Raw genomic sequence first — 15820 nt, forward strand, 5'->3', positions numbered from 1 at the left:
CGCGCGCGCGTAGCTCTTTAAGCGGTACATTTTTTGATTTTTGTCTTCAAAGTGCACAATATTGTGTGTTTTAGACTGCAATCCTTTAGAGTTTCTACTAAAACAATTAGACTATTCGCCCTCGTTTTTTATGAGCGATAGTCAACTCGGCTGCGCCTCGTTGACTATTTGCTCATAGAAAACTCGGGCTCGTAGTCTAATTGTTAAATATCATGCACCTGAAGTAAATTGGTGTTACCATGTTGAGAAAACCCCTTTTTCAGTTCTTAGCTAATGAACTACGATAGAAAAAGAGAAAAGAACTTGCGAAAGGATTTACATTTTCAACAAGCGAATCATTTTCTAAATTTTTATACAGGTTAAGTTCAAACAATCCGCAGTCTTTTAATATGACTTACTTCTGCAGTAGTCACCGTTTCCAGCGTACATGTCAACACAGCGACATTTTCCATCGATACCACACTTTGCCTTTTGATTTTTCTTATGCGCAGGACAATCCTCAACAGCTTTACAGTCTTTTGGTGGATCTGCAGGTGATCAAAAACAAAATATATCACCTCAAGAAAACAAAAACTTACTTTATGAAAATGATGAACATGGACCTTCCTTAGCACGGCAGGCGGCGTGAGTGATGAAAACAGTGAGTCAGTGAGTCAGTGAGTCAGTGAGTCAGTGAGTCAGTGAGTCAGTGAGTCAGTGAGTCAGTGAGTCAGTGAGTCAGTGAGTCAGTCAGTCAGTGAGTCAGTGAGTCAGTCAGTCAGTCAGTCAGTCAGTCAGTCAGTCAGTCAGTCAGTCAGTCAGTCAGGCGACAAAAATACACACAATACAAAGCAGGGCTTATGAAACAGGTAAAACTGATGTTTTCTATTTAATATCTGGCACAAATTATCTGATTAGACAAGACCAACCAGGCCATTTAATGCTAAGTGAAAATGGAAACAAACGGTTACAATATTTAAACAGTGCTAAGAAAAAATACCGATACGAGATAAACTGACTATTTAAAACAAAAACAATTAAGGGTTGAAAACCAGGAAAAAATAAAAATAAAAATATACATACCGTACTGTATTTACTCGAATAAGCGCCTTCCCCGAATAAGCGCCGCGTTTGAAACAAAAAAAGTTAATAAGCGCCGCCCTCGAATAAGCGCCGCAGTCCAGATGCTGCGCTTAATTCCGTTTAACTAAAAAACAGCACTACAAAGCAACTCTGAAAAAAACTTGGACATTTTTTTTTCATCAAAAGCAATGTTTTGCAGTTCAAAGTGATTCTTTTACCGCTCAACCATTGTTCTTACAATACGTATTTCTGTAAATGTTGTGAAGCCTGCGAAATTTGCAAGGGCAGCTAGCGCCACTTCTCTCTTCACCAAGAGACGAATATATACTGACAATCGAAAGACGCTATTTTCAATTACTGTAAAAGATAAGATTATTTGTGGCGTCGAAATTTTAAATAATCGCCGCCCTCAAATAAGCGCCGCCCTCGAATAAGGGCACTTGAGGAGCGAAAAAATTAATAAACGCCGCGGCGCTTATTCGAGTAAATACGGTAATGGAATTCAAATTTTATCACGCCCTTGTTTAAACACCATTTTAACCTTACGCTTTGTCAGTAACCCATATATTTATCTACTTTTTCAGTAATCCAATATAAATACGAGATACATGCTCGACATGACATTTAGGGCAAAAAAAGTTCCCGTCTCTTCACCATGTACAAAATGCTTTCAACTAATACCTCGTCTAAGCTACATGACGTGTATAAGCTAAGGCATAAAATGATTGCTTACATTTTTTGCATTTCTCCCCGTTTCCATGAAACTCATCTTTACAAGTGCACAATTTGTCCTTTAGACAACGAGAATATGAAGGGCAGTTTTTATCGGCCAGACAACGATCTTGTCTACCACTAATCATGATATATTTTAAGGCTGTCAAAGCAAGAGAAAACAGATTATTAATTAATATTTTAAGCTGTGCATGATTCATCATTTATAAACAGTCACTTTCGGAACTCAAATCTCGCCAGTTATTTTATCACGTTTTTTTTCGATCCTTTTATCTGGGTTTCATACCATGTTGGGGTGATTTTCAGTTTCAAACAAAGTACCTTACAGAGATACCATTTCATTAAATCATAACTGCTGATTAAGTTACCTTTAGACGTAAAGCATCTAGGACGCTTGTATCTTCCGAAATGTCCATCATCACACTTGCAAGCTGTAAATCCATTCTTCGACTGAACACAGTGAGAATTAGAAGTCGTTGGGTCCGAATCATTTTTGCAGGGGTCTTGTTTTCCAGTACACTTTTCCCACTCTGTAGATATGTCATTTGTTACAAATTATAATAAATTTTAAATTACTATAAATAGGCAAATTATTATAGGTCTGCAATGCGTGAAGAGGTTGAGTTAAAAGTGTACTCTGGATAAGATATAGTGGCTCCAGAGAGTGTGGTTAGCAACCAAATGAATCACATGATTTACTTCATTGAAGCAGATCCAAAGCAGTAATGAAAGTCATTAATATCACCTGTATGCAATTGTTCAAATGGGTATTAAAGGGACTCTGTCACGGCTAAGTTAAATTTATTTAATTAAGTTTTGCCAAATACTTGCTAAATGAAATGATATATTTGCAAATAATTTACTTCTATGGATCAAAATGACAAAACCATAGCCTCGAAAATGTGAATCCTGGGCATTTATATAATGAAAAGTTACAAGCAAACAAAATACACTTTGAAAACTGTTCAGCCCACCAATATTTCACAAACCCATATTGCAATCCGTTTCAATCTTCGTCGCTTTTGGCCATCCGAACCTTCTTTTGTATTTGGTATGTTATTGAAAAGTTCCTTCACTGTTTTAAGAGGTTATTTTTTATTTATTTCAAAGAATTTGATGGTCATTTTCCATGCCTAAATTAAGCTAAAATCCGTGACACAGTCCCTTTAAAAATTTCATCAAAAAGAAGCTTTTGATATTCGCAACTGATTAGCGTTCATGAGGCAAATAAAATAAACTAGAATCTGACCCTTCAGGCATCTCTGTCAGTTTTAAAATTCACCAGAAACTTTTATTTGGTGCAGCTTAGATGAGTCGTCAGAAAATTGATTAGTATGAAAAAGCTATATTTTTTAAAAGGGGAAGAACTTGTTACCAAAGTGAGCTTTTGTACTTACTTTCGCAATTAGTTTTTCCGTCTCCAAAATCATATTCACCAGTACAATGACACTCTCTTCGGAGGCACTTGGCTTGTCCTATTAAACAGTCATTGTCAGTTTCGCAACTTCCTGGCTCAGCTGAATCAATAAACAAAATAAAAACAACAACAAAACAGGATTGCATTTAGCGGATAGCTGGTAACATCTGTGGTAAAATTAGCTATAGTTTTAAAATTAAATTAAAGTTGATAATTGTTCGTCGGAGCAGAACGTCAATTAACCTATATCAACATAAAGTTGTTTAAGGTTTGCCTGCCCTCCCATAACTTAAAAAAAAAACAAAAAAAACAAAAAACAATCGCGTTCTACAGACGGCCAGTTTATCAGTACTCTCATCGGACGAGATAGTCTTTCAATCAAGTTATTGTTACATAAAAATTGTTTGCAAAATTCTTCAAAAACTAAAGCCTATCCTCAGTCATTGAGACCTTGGTCATTTTCGTTAATGCTAATTCAAATTAAGCACAAAATCCTACAACAGGTTGCCCGCAAAGTTGATTGCGTAAAAAAGCAAACAAACAGACAAACATACAAAAAATCGTCCAGCGCGCAATGTAACACTATTTCAATTATGAAACTTATAACATAACTAAACCTTTCGGCAGTGCCGCTTTGATCAGTAGTAAAATAAAAAAGTTGCCAAAGTTTGCGAAAAAGCGATGGAAAAACTTTGGCTATTCATTAATGACACGTCTGCTAGCCTTGCGCGTGCTTGCGCACTTTTTTCAGCGCGCGTGACTTTCAAAACTTTACACGTCACTAACCGCATGTCTCTAAGCGTTAAACATAACCGTCAATGTTTGAAAAATTAAAGAAAGTTGTCCTGTTCCCGAAGTTATCAACAGTTTTGCTTTTAACCCGACCATTAATCATTAAGTGCAACTTGCAGATGGCGTAATTTGCGCGTGCAAAATTCGTTAAAGTGATGCTACATGGTGACTATTAAAGTCGGTTTTAACGCAACATTGCTGCATTAAAAAAATCAGTTTTGTTTAACATTGCATGTTCCAGGTTGTTTTTAAATTACAACGTGAGCTCTGCAACATCCATGTACGAATTTTTTAACATTGCGTTAAAATCATCCCGTTAATTATGCTTTTACGGAAATTCCGCGTTAAAAGCCGTCCCGTGTAACAAGGGTTATTTGATAGAGAATTTTAACTTCGCGCGCGTCTTTCAAAAGTTATAGTTGTTTATAAAACTTACGATAATCGGTGGCGTGAAGACTACCAATGAAGATAACGATCACCAGGAAAGTGAGAATCTGTCTTTTGACAAGTCCCATCCTAAGAAGGTTTCTCTTTCCCTGAGGTTTAGGTAAGTACAGCCATTGCTTCACCGAGCGAACGTTAATTCAAATTGAATTATATACGTCATAATGTTCATAATCTCGTACCCAGATCTTCTCTACCCTCGGAGAGAACATCTGGTAAAGTCGCATTTTGCTCGCGTCAAATGTGTCAGAAATCTGACACTCGACGCGACTACACATGCTTGGCAATTTTGGATTAAAAGGTCACTTGGCCTCTGTAAATAGCTTATGAACTCCTTTCCTATACAAGGAACAGAGTAAAACAATCTCAAGATAGAGCTGAGAAAGAAAAAATGCCGCAACTCATGTTTTGCTAATAAATTAAAACACTCAACCCAGTCTTCGAAGGCGGGGAAAAGCGCGCGCTGTGTTTGACGCGTACTAAGCAAGCTGTACGCGTCAGATCTGCTGATTTTTTTTTACCATCTTTTTACTCATGGATATCGTCTTTTTTTAAAAAAAAAAAAATTTGAACTGACAAGCTTGAAATACAAACTGTATCTGTAGCTTATTAGCTTTGTTTTGCTAATAAATTAAAACACTCAACCCAGTCTTCGAAGGCGGGGAAAAGCGCGCGCTGTGTTTGACGCGTACTAAGCAAGCTGTACGCGTCAGATCTGCTGATTTTTTTTTACCATCTTTTTACCCATGGATATCGTCTTTTTTAAAAAAAAAAAAAAAAAATTGAACTGACAAGCTTGAACTACAAACTGTATCTGTAGCTTATTTGCATTAGTAACGTTCAAAATACGAACGCGTTTTTAGCAAAGCCTTCAAATCCAAACATTTTCTGACTAGCTAACGTACGGTGCGCGTGCGAAACAAAGTTTGCATCATCCGCGCGCAAATGCTGAAGCTTTTAATCAACAAATCAAAACGGCAAACTGAGGGCACTTAACAAGATGTGTACTACCGTGGTAAGTAGACATCTGGGTACGAAAATATTATGTTCAGTACTACGCATCCCAGCTCTCTTTTTGAGCTTAAATTTCAATTTCGTTCTGTTTGCTTCTAGCGACATCGCCAACATTTCCGCTGACATAAAAAAGGTTTTGCTGTAAGAATGGCAAAACGTACATTTCTTACCTCGGGGTGTGCTAAACTAAGGCTACGTTTACACGGGACCGGTTCGGAACTGTTTTCATGTTAAACAAAAAAAAAGGGAGACACGGCTACAATTCTAACAAGGGTGTTTATTGTATAACCGAGACGGACCAGATTGAAATGATAAAATACAAGATGGAAAAACTAAAAAATCAACACAGCCGTTTTACATCTCGGATAACGTGTGTGAGATTTTATGTGGTGTAACTCTATGGGGAACTGAATACTACAACTCAAAAATTATACTAAACAAACTTTCCATAAAGAGATCTTGAAGTGATTTTTAAACAAAACAACATATTGAATGTTTCTTAAGCCACGTGATACTACAATAACATAAAAAAGATAAGTAGTATTACATGTCTCAAAAGTTTTCTTGCATTTAAAGAATGAGAATGTCGGAATAGAAAGAAAAGGCGCGGTTACTCCTCTTTGGATAAGAAGGCCAGACGCCCAAGCAAACCAAGGGCCATAAAGACGCTCAGATGACATGCAAAATGTGAAGAATTCCCAGAACTGGGTTGAACTTCAAGTCCATCACGATTACCTGTACGTTGGAGAAAAAAAGTAAGAACAAATATTTTAGCTTCGTTACCGTTATTGCTCAGTTAGCTACTCGGAAAAACGGTCGGTGGGGTAGCAGCTGTCACAAGCATGAATGGCTCGCTACTATGTGAGAGAACAACAGAACACACAACAGGGACAATGCCTCTAGCTCCAAAACAATAGCAACTGCTACAAAAGACTTCACGACCAATAGAATTGAAAGCTTATGAGAGCTGCTACACTTCTGCGGGAAAGATTCCAAGTGCTGTTATGCATTTCTCACATATCGACAAAATTATCCATGCAGGTAGTATACTAGCTAATTGTCTGTGTCACCTAAACGTAGTTAAATAACCTAGCTGCCACAAGTCTCCTGTAGTTCAGGGGTACAACTAGTCCAGTCCCTGAACTCTCTCTACCGCGCGCGTTTTATAGGGGCTGAACCCAGGCGCGCGAAGAGAGAGTCCTTAGAGAGTCCTTAAGAGAGTCCTTAGAGAGTCCTGGATAACTTACATGCGCATGCTCAGAACGAACCTGGGTTCAACACGTATAAAGGGCGCGCGGAAGAGAGAGTTCAGGGACTGGACTAGGGTACAACGTGCAACATGTTAACAGATTAGCTATAGGTTCGACTCCTATCCTGAGAATTCGGGATTGTTTTCTTCATGAATAGCTCATGGCACTGATTTCGGATGTCACGTGTTCCACCATGTGACTCACCTCTTACACACTGTCCTTGTTCAGTTCGTTTGTATCCAGTCTTGCATTTACATTTTCCACGTCGACATTCTTCATGTTTTTTACACTTACATGCTCCTTTAAACGTTCCTGGAAAGTCAAATAAAAACAGCAGTTAAAAATCTATGTGGTCTAAACTTTTCTGAAATTAGTGGTACGCAACTTGACCCATGAAAAACATTATCTTTGAACATTTAAGGTGGCCCGCAGGTATTTTTGAGGCTGACAGTTCCCTTTTTTCAGCGCGTTTTAAAACGGGAAAACGTGAAGCGGTTGCTTAAATTTTTGAGAATCTGAAAGAATAACAAAGTACTTAAATTATATAAAATGATAAATTTTATGGCGATCAAACGCGATTTGTTTAAGTTATGAGCGATTTTCCAAAGCCTTCGTTTTTAATAAAATGCGATTATTTTTAAAATGCCACGGTCAATTTTTCTGTAATTACGCCAAAACGCTGCCAAACAGTTGAAGTTTACTCACAACAACGTACAGGAAAATCCACTCCGTAGATTTCCTGAAAGAGCGACATCTTTATTTTGCCTTTGAAAACTGTTGTGTTGTGCGTCTGACTTGACCGTCGCATAAATGTGATACTTATAATAGCCCAGTACCAGCCAGTTTTGAGGCTGATGTCACCTTAATCTTGTGTGTAAAAGTTAGAAAGATCGTGTATATACATCAAATGTTAGCAGGCAAACGCTGAAACTTGGCAAAAAACCTTTGCTATATCCTGTTCTAACTGCAGCTTTAAAAAAATGCAAAACAAATCGACAAATTTCTCGCAATTTGAAATAACGTCATTTGTTTGATATTTTTAACAATTCGGCTGAAAACCATCCATCTTTATTGACTGCTAACATTTGATGTATATACACGATCTTTTTAGCTTTAACACACAAGATTAAGGTGACATTAGCCTCAAAACTGGCTGGTACTGGGTTATTATAAGTATCACATTTATGCGACGGTCAAGTCAAACGCATAACACAACAGTTTTTTGAAGACGCGCGGAAACAACTTGAAAAGTCTTAATTTTTCAAGTTGCAATTTCCATCCGAGCCATCCGCAGCCAAAGACGCCTGTTAACAGTTTCAGTGCTCTGGCATAACAAGTTTTATAAAAACGGACCATTATTTGAAGGTTTCCTGCGACACAAATATAAATGTTAGCTGTTCAAAGCCTTGACAAAGCCCGTTTGACTGTAAAACTTAGGCGTTTTAATTCTATAGATATCTTTAACCAGTAATGATCCACATTTTGAAGCTAACTTGAAACGTTTAAGGGCTATGTCACGATGTATAAGTGTTTTTTTTTTGCGATCTACATCTCAATAAACGGCCAGCTTACCAACACATAATCCGTCCGCACCATCAGTGAATCCAAATGGACACGGAATACAAGTGTATGAGCCAACAGTGTTTGTACAGCGGTCGCCTGAGCATCTAGCCTTGCCTGTGGCGCATTCGTCAATATCTGTTGGAAGCAAAAGAATGTGCAGTTGCCGATGTATAGCAAATGACTTGCTATAAATCGAAACGCCCAACTGCATTTTGTTGGCAATTTGAAAAATCCAATAAAAGCCGAAGTGCTTTCATTATAACCAGGGGGAAGAAAGTCTTTTCGATGCCGGGAAACGGTGCAAGTCTGTGTCAATCAAGCCATTGCTAAGAAATTCGTTACCCAAAAATTTGTTTTCTCAGAAAGATGTAAATATCAATGACTGCATGCGTGTGAAATGTGAAAAGTGGCGGTTTTTGTGTTTGATGTTTCAGGCCGCTGAGATGTTTTTTGCATTTTCATTCAGCCAGATTTTGCACCTGATGTTTCACGTCACCGTTATCACTGTTTGTTGTTTTGATGTCTGGCAAACTTCAAAGTAGCAAACAAAATGCAAATTGCTGTTGTGTTTTGTGCACAGTCAAGACCAAAACATGCGAACTAAACAATGAACGTCCAGTTATTTATTCCTTAGCAACCATTCAATAGCTACTGCGCACACTCAGTTGCCCGGCACCGCTATAACTATGCCGCATTTTTAAGTCGTGCAACAAACGAAGTTTCTCCCCCCTTGATTGTAAGAAAATATAGCGAACTTCCCAAACTAATTCTATAGTTATTTACCATGGCCACAAGATCTTGAAGAATTGAAGAATGCCAGTTTTTTTTTTCAGAGCAAACTCGGCTTACTACCACACCGTTTGTACGATCGCCTTGTTATTGCGACTAATGGTGCTACCTTTAATTTTGAAGAGTCCAACCTAAAATATAATTATGACTGCAGCTGAGAGAAGTGACAAATGTAAATTACATGTGTGCATCCGCCCTCTCTCCTTGGCTGTACACTCTGTCAAGTCACAATTAAATGTCATCTGTTGTGTGTTTACTTTCCCGTAAATGAGAAGTCGACGGAGATTCAGTTTTAATTAACACCGCCCATAATGAAATCCAAGTACTGGTATCATATTTATTAACTTGTATAGCAGTTGTTTCCTTCAATTTCCAAGCGCGAAAAAGAGCAGATTTTTTTGCTCCCTTTTGCGCCCGTAGTCTACCCCGTTAATAGGACTACTTCTTTAACTAGACAGTGTTTTTATGGCCCGTCAGTGGTCTCGAATTTGTGGATTTCTAGTCTTTCTGTACACATCTGCCATCGAGTTTCACCTTCACACATGAGCTGATCTTTTTTGAAGATTGTCTTGTAACCTTTCACACAAACACATCCTATGGATCCACCTGATGTTGTTCCACATATTGCTCCATTAGGACAGTCCAGACCTTTCTTCTCACAATTGCTCATCCCTAAAAGGAAAAACATAATTTTTTATCTTAAATTTGGAACCTCGAGAATCATTAATCTCTTTATGTAACAGTAAAGATCGTTTAATCGTGAGCGTTAAAAATATTCCTGGAATGTTCGTTGTGTCGGAACCAGTCAGAGGCGAGATAAAGAAAAATGAAACGGCAAGTGTAATTTCGACTTTTTTTGCTTGTTTACAAGCGAAAGTAGGAGAATAGCGGTTATGTGGGCAAAATTTGAACATTCTTGTTAACTCTCAAGGGACTTTTTTAATTTCTCAAGGGACTGTTTTAATTTCTCAAGGGATTACTTTCCGCTGTGGGTGATCACTTGCGATCTCGTGGAAATAACGTGACTTGTCACATTTACAAACGTTATATAACAATTTTAAAAGTGACATGTCAGCTTTCTTATCTCAACGCACGTGTGTCTGGAAGGCGATCTATAAAAAGCGTCGCACAAACAATGCATTGCGTAACTAAAACACGAATAAATGATCACTAGTACTTAATCGTTTAAAATATAACAAACGTCAAAAATAAACCATACCAAAAAACTCGCTCTTTTCAAAGGTATTATTGAAGTTAAAACATATGCAAGAGATGGGGGATTCTTTTAGCTTAGGAGCAGTTAAAAATTAGGCCAAATTTGGTCGCTATTTTGCTATTTCGTCATCAGCCTAAGTCGTTAGGGACGTGACCTCGCGTTGAGAGCAATGTTGCATGAATCGGCTCTACAACATGCGATCGTATCTACGCAGTTCGAGTGGAATTTCAGTCAAAGACAGCAAAATTCTTTCGTATTTCATCTTCAAATATAATTCGAAGGCATTCACTGTATATATGGCTTTTGTTTAATCCTTTTTAAGCCCACTAAGAAGCTGTCTTGATATCCGACCCTCGCAGAGCCTAGACAAAACGCAGCTTGACTGTATCGATTTGTTTACGCTGCAATTATATGTGCAAATTTTTCTCCGACAGTAGTCGGAAATATCCGTATTTTTTTCGTGCTTTTTCGTGGAGCAATCGTAACGATACGGCGTTGAACACATTGAACAGCGGTCTACCTATAACAATTCAAATATGGCGTCTCAAAAACAAAGCGTCGAACGCATATTTTGCTGTTTCATTGGTAATTTCGCTGCCGTAATCGACTGCCTCGAAAGGTCCTTGCAATTTTAAAGTATAGAATTGTCAGATTTCGGTGAAATTTGCACTGTTTATTTGTGTAATGTTAAGGAATATGTGTATAAATACCCGGCGCGGACGAGCCATTTTTGACAAAATTATATGGCTGCATTTCCTCCGCGAAGATAGGAAATTGTTAAACTAAGAAACTGTAATGATAAGTTCGAAGAACAATGCACAGGATAAACCTTCGACTCATACTTCATGCAAAAAAGTCGGTATCTCGAAGGGACTTTGATTTTCCATACAACTTGGGTAAAAACAAGTTTATAACGCACACTTGTGTGGAAAAAAGTCAGCATCACATTAGTGTACGGAGCTACAGGGTTTAGTCAGTAACGTACTAATTAATCCAATGTTTGCAAAACTTACCAACACACGATCCATTGGATTTTTTATATCCTGAATCACACTTGCAGTCAGGCGTTTTAGGAAACAATGGATCCACTACACAAGTCGAGTGTTTACCACACCGAAACCCCTCTGGACATGGCAGCGAATCTATAATCGAAATCATGGTGAATTGATTAGTTTCAAGAACCACTGAACCGCTATAAGGCCCTCATTGCGACTCACCAAAGAAATACCAGCTTAAAAAAAGTCAACCAACAATATTTTTTTTAAGTAAGACATAATTTTGACGATTCTGTAAACCGGAGATGAACTCCCTGCTCGTTAACGTTGTTATATTTTTGTAATGCGTACAAACTTCAAATGGTGGGCTTGAAATGCGTCGGCCGCGTTCGATGACTACACTCTTTTTTTTTTTTTTATAAGAATCTAGTTTATAAGGATATCGAGGCTGAAATTTGCGAATTTTTCAGAATATTTTAAGAATAAACCCGAGGCTGAGATTTTAAAAAGAATATAGTTTCAAATTGAAACAAAATCAGGTATTTTCGTTTCCCTCACTTTATCTCTGTGAGGAATGCATGTTTAAAGCCAAAACGCCCAGGCTGCACCGAAAAGCAATGGTACATGTACACAATGTAACACGATACAGATCTGAACACCAAAAACTTGTAATTGATTACCCAATACTTGCTAAAACAGAAATGTCAAACGTTATTTTCTAAGAATGTTCATAAGAATATTTCATCCTAAAATCGGCAGAAAAATAAGAATATTTAGCCTGGGTCGGAAAAACTGTATTCTTATAAAAAAAAAGAGTGTATGTCTCTATTAGAACAGCCTCATCATGCCTAAGTTTGAAAGTGTTCCAGTGGAAATGTTTCCTTACTTAAGAAAGACGTCTTATTTTCTTATCGTTTCTGTTTTGATCGATGAAGCTAGAAGCATTCAGTTGCGGATGCAGATGGGTCAAACCTAATTCACCTGAATTCACCGAACACGAACATAAACAAACTTCACACTACGAAACGTGCGCACAAATTTCCAGCACGGAAAATAACGAGGCAAAGTGGAGCATTCTCACTAGTTTGACATTTTTTCGAACTATTTCTAACTAAATATTTCTTTCTGACATGATCTGACTATATAGTGTGAAACGACCTAACTATTTTGTTGAACAACCTAACATGGAACAAAGTGACTTTAAAACGAAATGACCGGATACCGGGAGGCACAATAGAGTCTGGATTGGCTTTAACTAATAGCTAAGAATTGGTGTTCGTGAAAATTTTAACTGTCAGCGCTAGGTGAGAAATGATGCATTTGTAACTTGAAATTGAGATCTTAGATCTGCAAAAGTTTATTAATAGCTGGGAAATGGGCTGAAATGTTAACTGATAGCTTAAAAATCACGAAGAATTAAACATGATATCTGGGATTTCAGCACTCCTGATCCAGACCATTGTACAAATGTCGTGCGTTGTTGCGACTCAATTCATACAAAGTATGTGACAATAAAATAGCAAAGATGACACACTTACTCCTACAGAAGAGTCCGTTTCCAGTTGTATGGCCTTGACAGTAGCACCTTTTCATAACACATTTAGCGTTCTTGTGACAATCATTTTGCCTTTTGCACAGATGTAAACGCGCTGAGGAAATAAGTAGTAAAAGCATTTTCATTTGACGGAATTACAAAAATCACTTATTACTTAGATAAATGGGACATCCAACACCGAACGCTAACACCAAGACTAGCAATAAACAGGTAAGGAGACGAAGGTATAGGGCGCATGCTGCGCATGGGCAACAGTTGCCCTCTCACGAGTTGTAGTGACCTGACCTGGAGACTGGGAAGAAAACGCGAGAGGAAGACCCAGAGAAACATGGCGAGGGACGGTGCAGAAGGAGCAAAAGACGATAGGTTTTCGCTTTTGGGTTGATGCGGGATTGGCGGCGGCAGAAAGGGTATCTTGGATGAGTACAATTTTTGACGCTATATTTTCCACACTTAAAGAAAGAATTGATGATGATGATGATGATGATGACATATATTAACCTGAACTATCCGAATAACAGGATGGCATGTGAATAGGCGCCCAAGAAAGGTCTATAACAAGAATGTGATGAAGAAGAAATGGTTTTACAAAAAAGAAAACGATTAGGAAGCGAAAATAATGGTAAAACTCGAACAAGATCGCATAGTATCACTGACAATATTTTAAAGCATTGCTCAGTACCGAGTACCGACCGAAGGTAACAAGTCCAAGGGGACAAAAAAAAAAACTGGGCGAAATATAACTTACGATGCCTGCAAGTCCTTCCTTCCTTGATGAGTTCGTCCTTACATTTACACTCGCCGTCTACGCACGTGGAATAATCCGTGTTACACTCTTTATTGGACAAACATTCTAACAGTAAAAAGAAAAGAAATAAAATTGGTGACCTTGGAAAGAAAATGTCCAAAAAACGATCAAGTTATTTAATGCAAGGTGGACAATGACTTGTAGTGAATAAATCGTAGGCTCAGACGAAGGGCTTGTTTACGTACTTAAATGGAGAGAATAAAAAGAAAGCCAGAGAGCTAGCATGGCAGGGGAAACTAAGATACAAAGGTTGTCCTTACATGGGCTAAAATCGCGATCGGAAGGCTGTGAGCTATCAGGATAGATGGCATAGAATAGTTGCGGCCTTATGCTTCACCGGGAGAAGCTAAAGGGGATGAGTCAGTGAGTTTTATCCACTTATGACCTCAAGATCCTGGATCACTTACCCAGACACTTCCCACTTTCATTGAAGACTTCGTAACCCTCCTCGCATCTGCAATGAGGCGTTTTGAGAAGCAAGGGGTCAAGAAGGCATTCACCGTGACTTCCACAATGATCAAGCTGACGACAAGGCTGCGATGCTGCAACAATAGAGGCGAAGTAAAATAAAAAATAATAATAATAATAATCAAGCAAAGATTAACGTTAAAAGTCGACGTTTCGGCGTCATCGTGACACCATTCTCAAGGCGAAGTTAATCTTTGCTTGTTTATGCTTTAAGAAATCATTATTGATCAATAATAATAATAATAATAATAATAATAATAATAATTTATTTCTAGTGCATTACATTAAAAATCTCAATGCCTTTACAAGTAAAAAATATTTAAAATTACAATATAGGATAAATACTAAATTCTTAAAATCTAAAGTTCATTAAAAATACTAAAATTCATAAAAAAACTGAAGCTCATTAATCCTCGTGGAATGAAATGATGGTACAGATGTATATGCTATATGTCTGTTACTGACAACTGCAGAGCAAGCAGTATTAAGCTCATTTTCCCAATTACACGACTGAGACAACTGACAGACCAATCGGACCAACTTGTGGATTGGTGTTATGCGTCGCCTGGCGCTCAAAGGATAAAGCTAAGGACAGATGCGTACGATAATTGCGGGTGCAATGTTCCCAAAAATTGAACTGACTAAACTTTCTTAATGTTTTGATATTTAATTCGTCTCATTAACCAAACATTCCCTGGATTGCATTGGGAGATTATCGGTCCTCGGTTTTTGTAGAACCTTTGTAGATATTACACGGACTTCGCTGCGCTTGCTCCCTACCGGTGCCAGTGCAGCCGTCGAACTTGATTAATTTTAAGTGTTATTAACTTTTTAATGACAAAATCAGACTTACCTCTGCAGTATTTTCCATTTCCAATATACCATCCTTGACAGATACATTTACCTTTCAGGCATTTGGCTTTATTATGGCAGTCAAAATCTGCTCTGCACACTTGGATGGGTGCTAAAGATAACAAATTATAACCTAGTAAGCTGTAAATAATTCACAATCTAAAAATAATGCAGCCAGAGGAAGTGTAGGAAGGAATGGGAGAGAAAGCACATCGTCGGAGCCTGGCGTTTCTCCCTTTTGACAGGGTGCCGGTTAAAAAAAAACAGTGACCCTGCTAAGAGGCACAATAATTAAATATTTGAGACATAGCCTTTTATTGATGCGAACGCGGAATGGTGTTATAATTGCCGCTTACCCTGTTCTTACCAGGGACGCGCCAACAACGCTATAAACTGTTTTAGAATAATCCTGCCCGGTGTTGCTGGCAACTCTGTTCTTACCAGGTTTGCATTTTTTTCCTTCCCTTATCAGCTCATCTTTACACTTGCATTCTCCTTTAACACATGTGGCAGAGTTCTCATCATAATTGCAGTCAACATTGGAGAGGCACTCTAAAAAGTAACAATATTACAACACTCAGGACGGGAGTTGTGCACATGGCGAATGAGGCTCGTCCATTCGCTTTTTGAACCGAGCAAAAAGAAAAAAAAAGTTGCTTGACGACAAAGACTCCGAAAACACAAAAAGATCGACAAAAGTTGCGAAGGAAATGTTCGACAAACTCTTTGAGGAGAAAACCTTTCAGGAGCCGGACCGCAAAAAGGGATTAGCAAAAGTGTTGAAATGGTTTGTCGATATTTTGTATAATAAAACATTTATCAGTAGGCTTCGGTAAGTCGGTTATCAGTTGTAACATTTACCT

General features: G+C 38.1%; 2 protein-coding genes across 3 annotated transcripts in view; both read right to left on the reverse strand.

Annotated features, from left to right (window-relative positions):
* LOC144657748 (uncharacterized) overlaps positions 1–4599 on the reverse strand; it is a 9473-nt gene extending 4874 nt beyond the window's left edge. Inside the window, exons 1-5 of the mRNA XM_078518097.1 lie at positions 4440–4599; positions 3192–3311; positions 2163–2324; positions 1796–1936; positions 399–527 (exon numbers count right to left, since the gene is read on the reverse strand). Of these exons, the coding sequence (XP_078374223.1) occupies positions 399–527; positions 1796–1936; positions 2163–2324; positions 3192–3311; positions 4440–4518 (631 nt within the window). The 5' untranslated portion in view covers positions 4519–4599. The remainder of the gene's footprint in view (positions 1–398; positions 528–1795; positions 1937–2162; positions 2325–3191; positions 3312–4439) is intronic.
* The window catches only part of LOC144657745 (uncharacterized), a 39409-nt gene that overhangs the window by 17717 nt on the left and 5872 nt on the right, over positions 1–15820 (reverse strand). The window contains exons 6-15 of one of the 2 annotated variants that reach the window (XM_078518093.1): positions 15399–15509; positions 14959–15069; positions 14045–14179; positions 13578–13682; positions 12813–12923; positions 11293–11421; positions 9598–9735; positions 8284–8409; positions 6916–7023; positions 5681–6196 (exon numbers count right to left, since the gene is read on the reverse strand). The exons of the other annotated variant lie outside the window; for it this stretch is intronic. Coding sequence (XP_078374219.1) covers positions 6072–6196; positions 6916–7023; positions 8284–8409; positions 9598–9735; positions 11293–11421; positions 12813–12923; positions 13578–13682; positions 14045–14179; positions 14959–15069; positions 15399–15509 — 1199 coding nt within the window. The 3' untranslated portion in view covers positions 5681–6071. Of the gene's footprint in view, positions 1–5680; positions 6197–6915; positions 7024–8283; positions 8410–9597; positions 9736–11292; positions 11422–12812; positions 12924–13577; positions 13683–14044; positions 14180–14958; positions 15070–15398; positions 15510–15820 lie in introns of those variants that run through there. 2 annotated transcript variants of the gene reach the window in all.

This window comes from Oculina patagonica, chromosome 6 (genome assembly GCF_052425735.1).
Source record: "Oculina patagonica isolate OP01 chromosome 6, crgOcupat, whole genome shotgun sequence".
In the NCBI taxonomy this organism is placed as follows: domain Eukaryota; kingdom Metazoa; phylum Cnidaria; class Anthozoa; order Scleractinia; family Oculinidae; genus Oculina; species Oculina patagonica.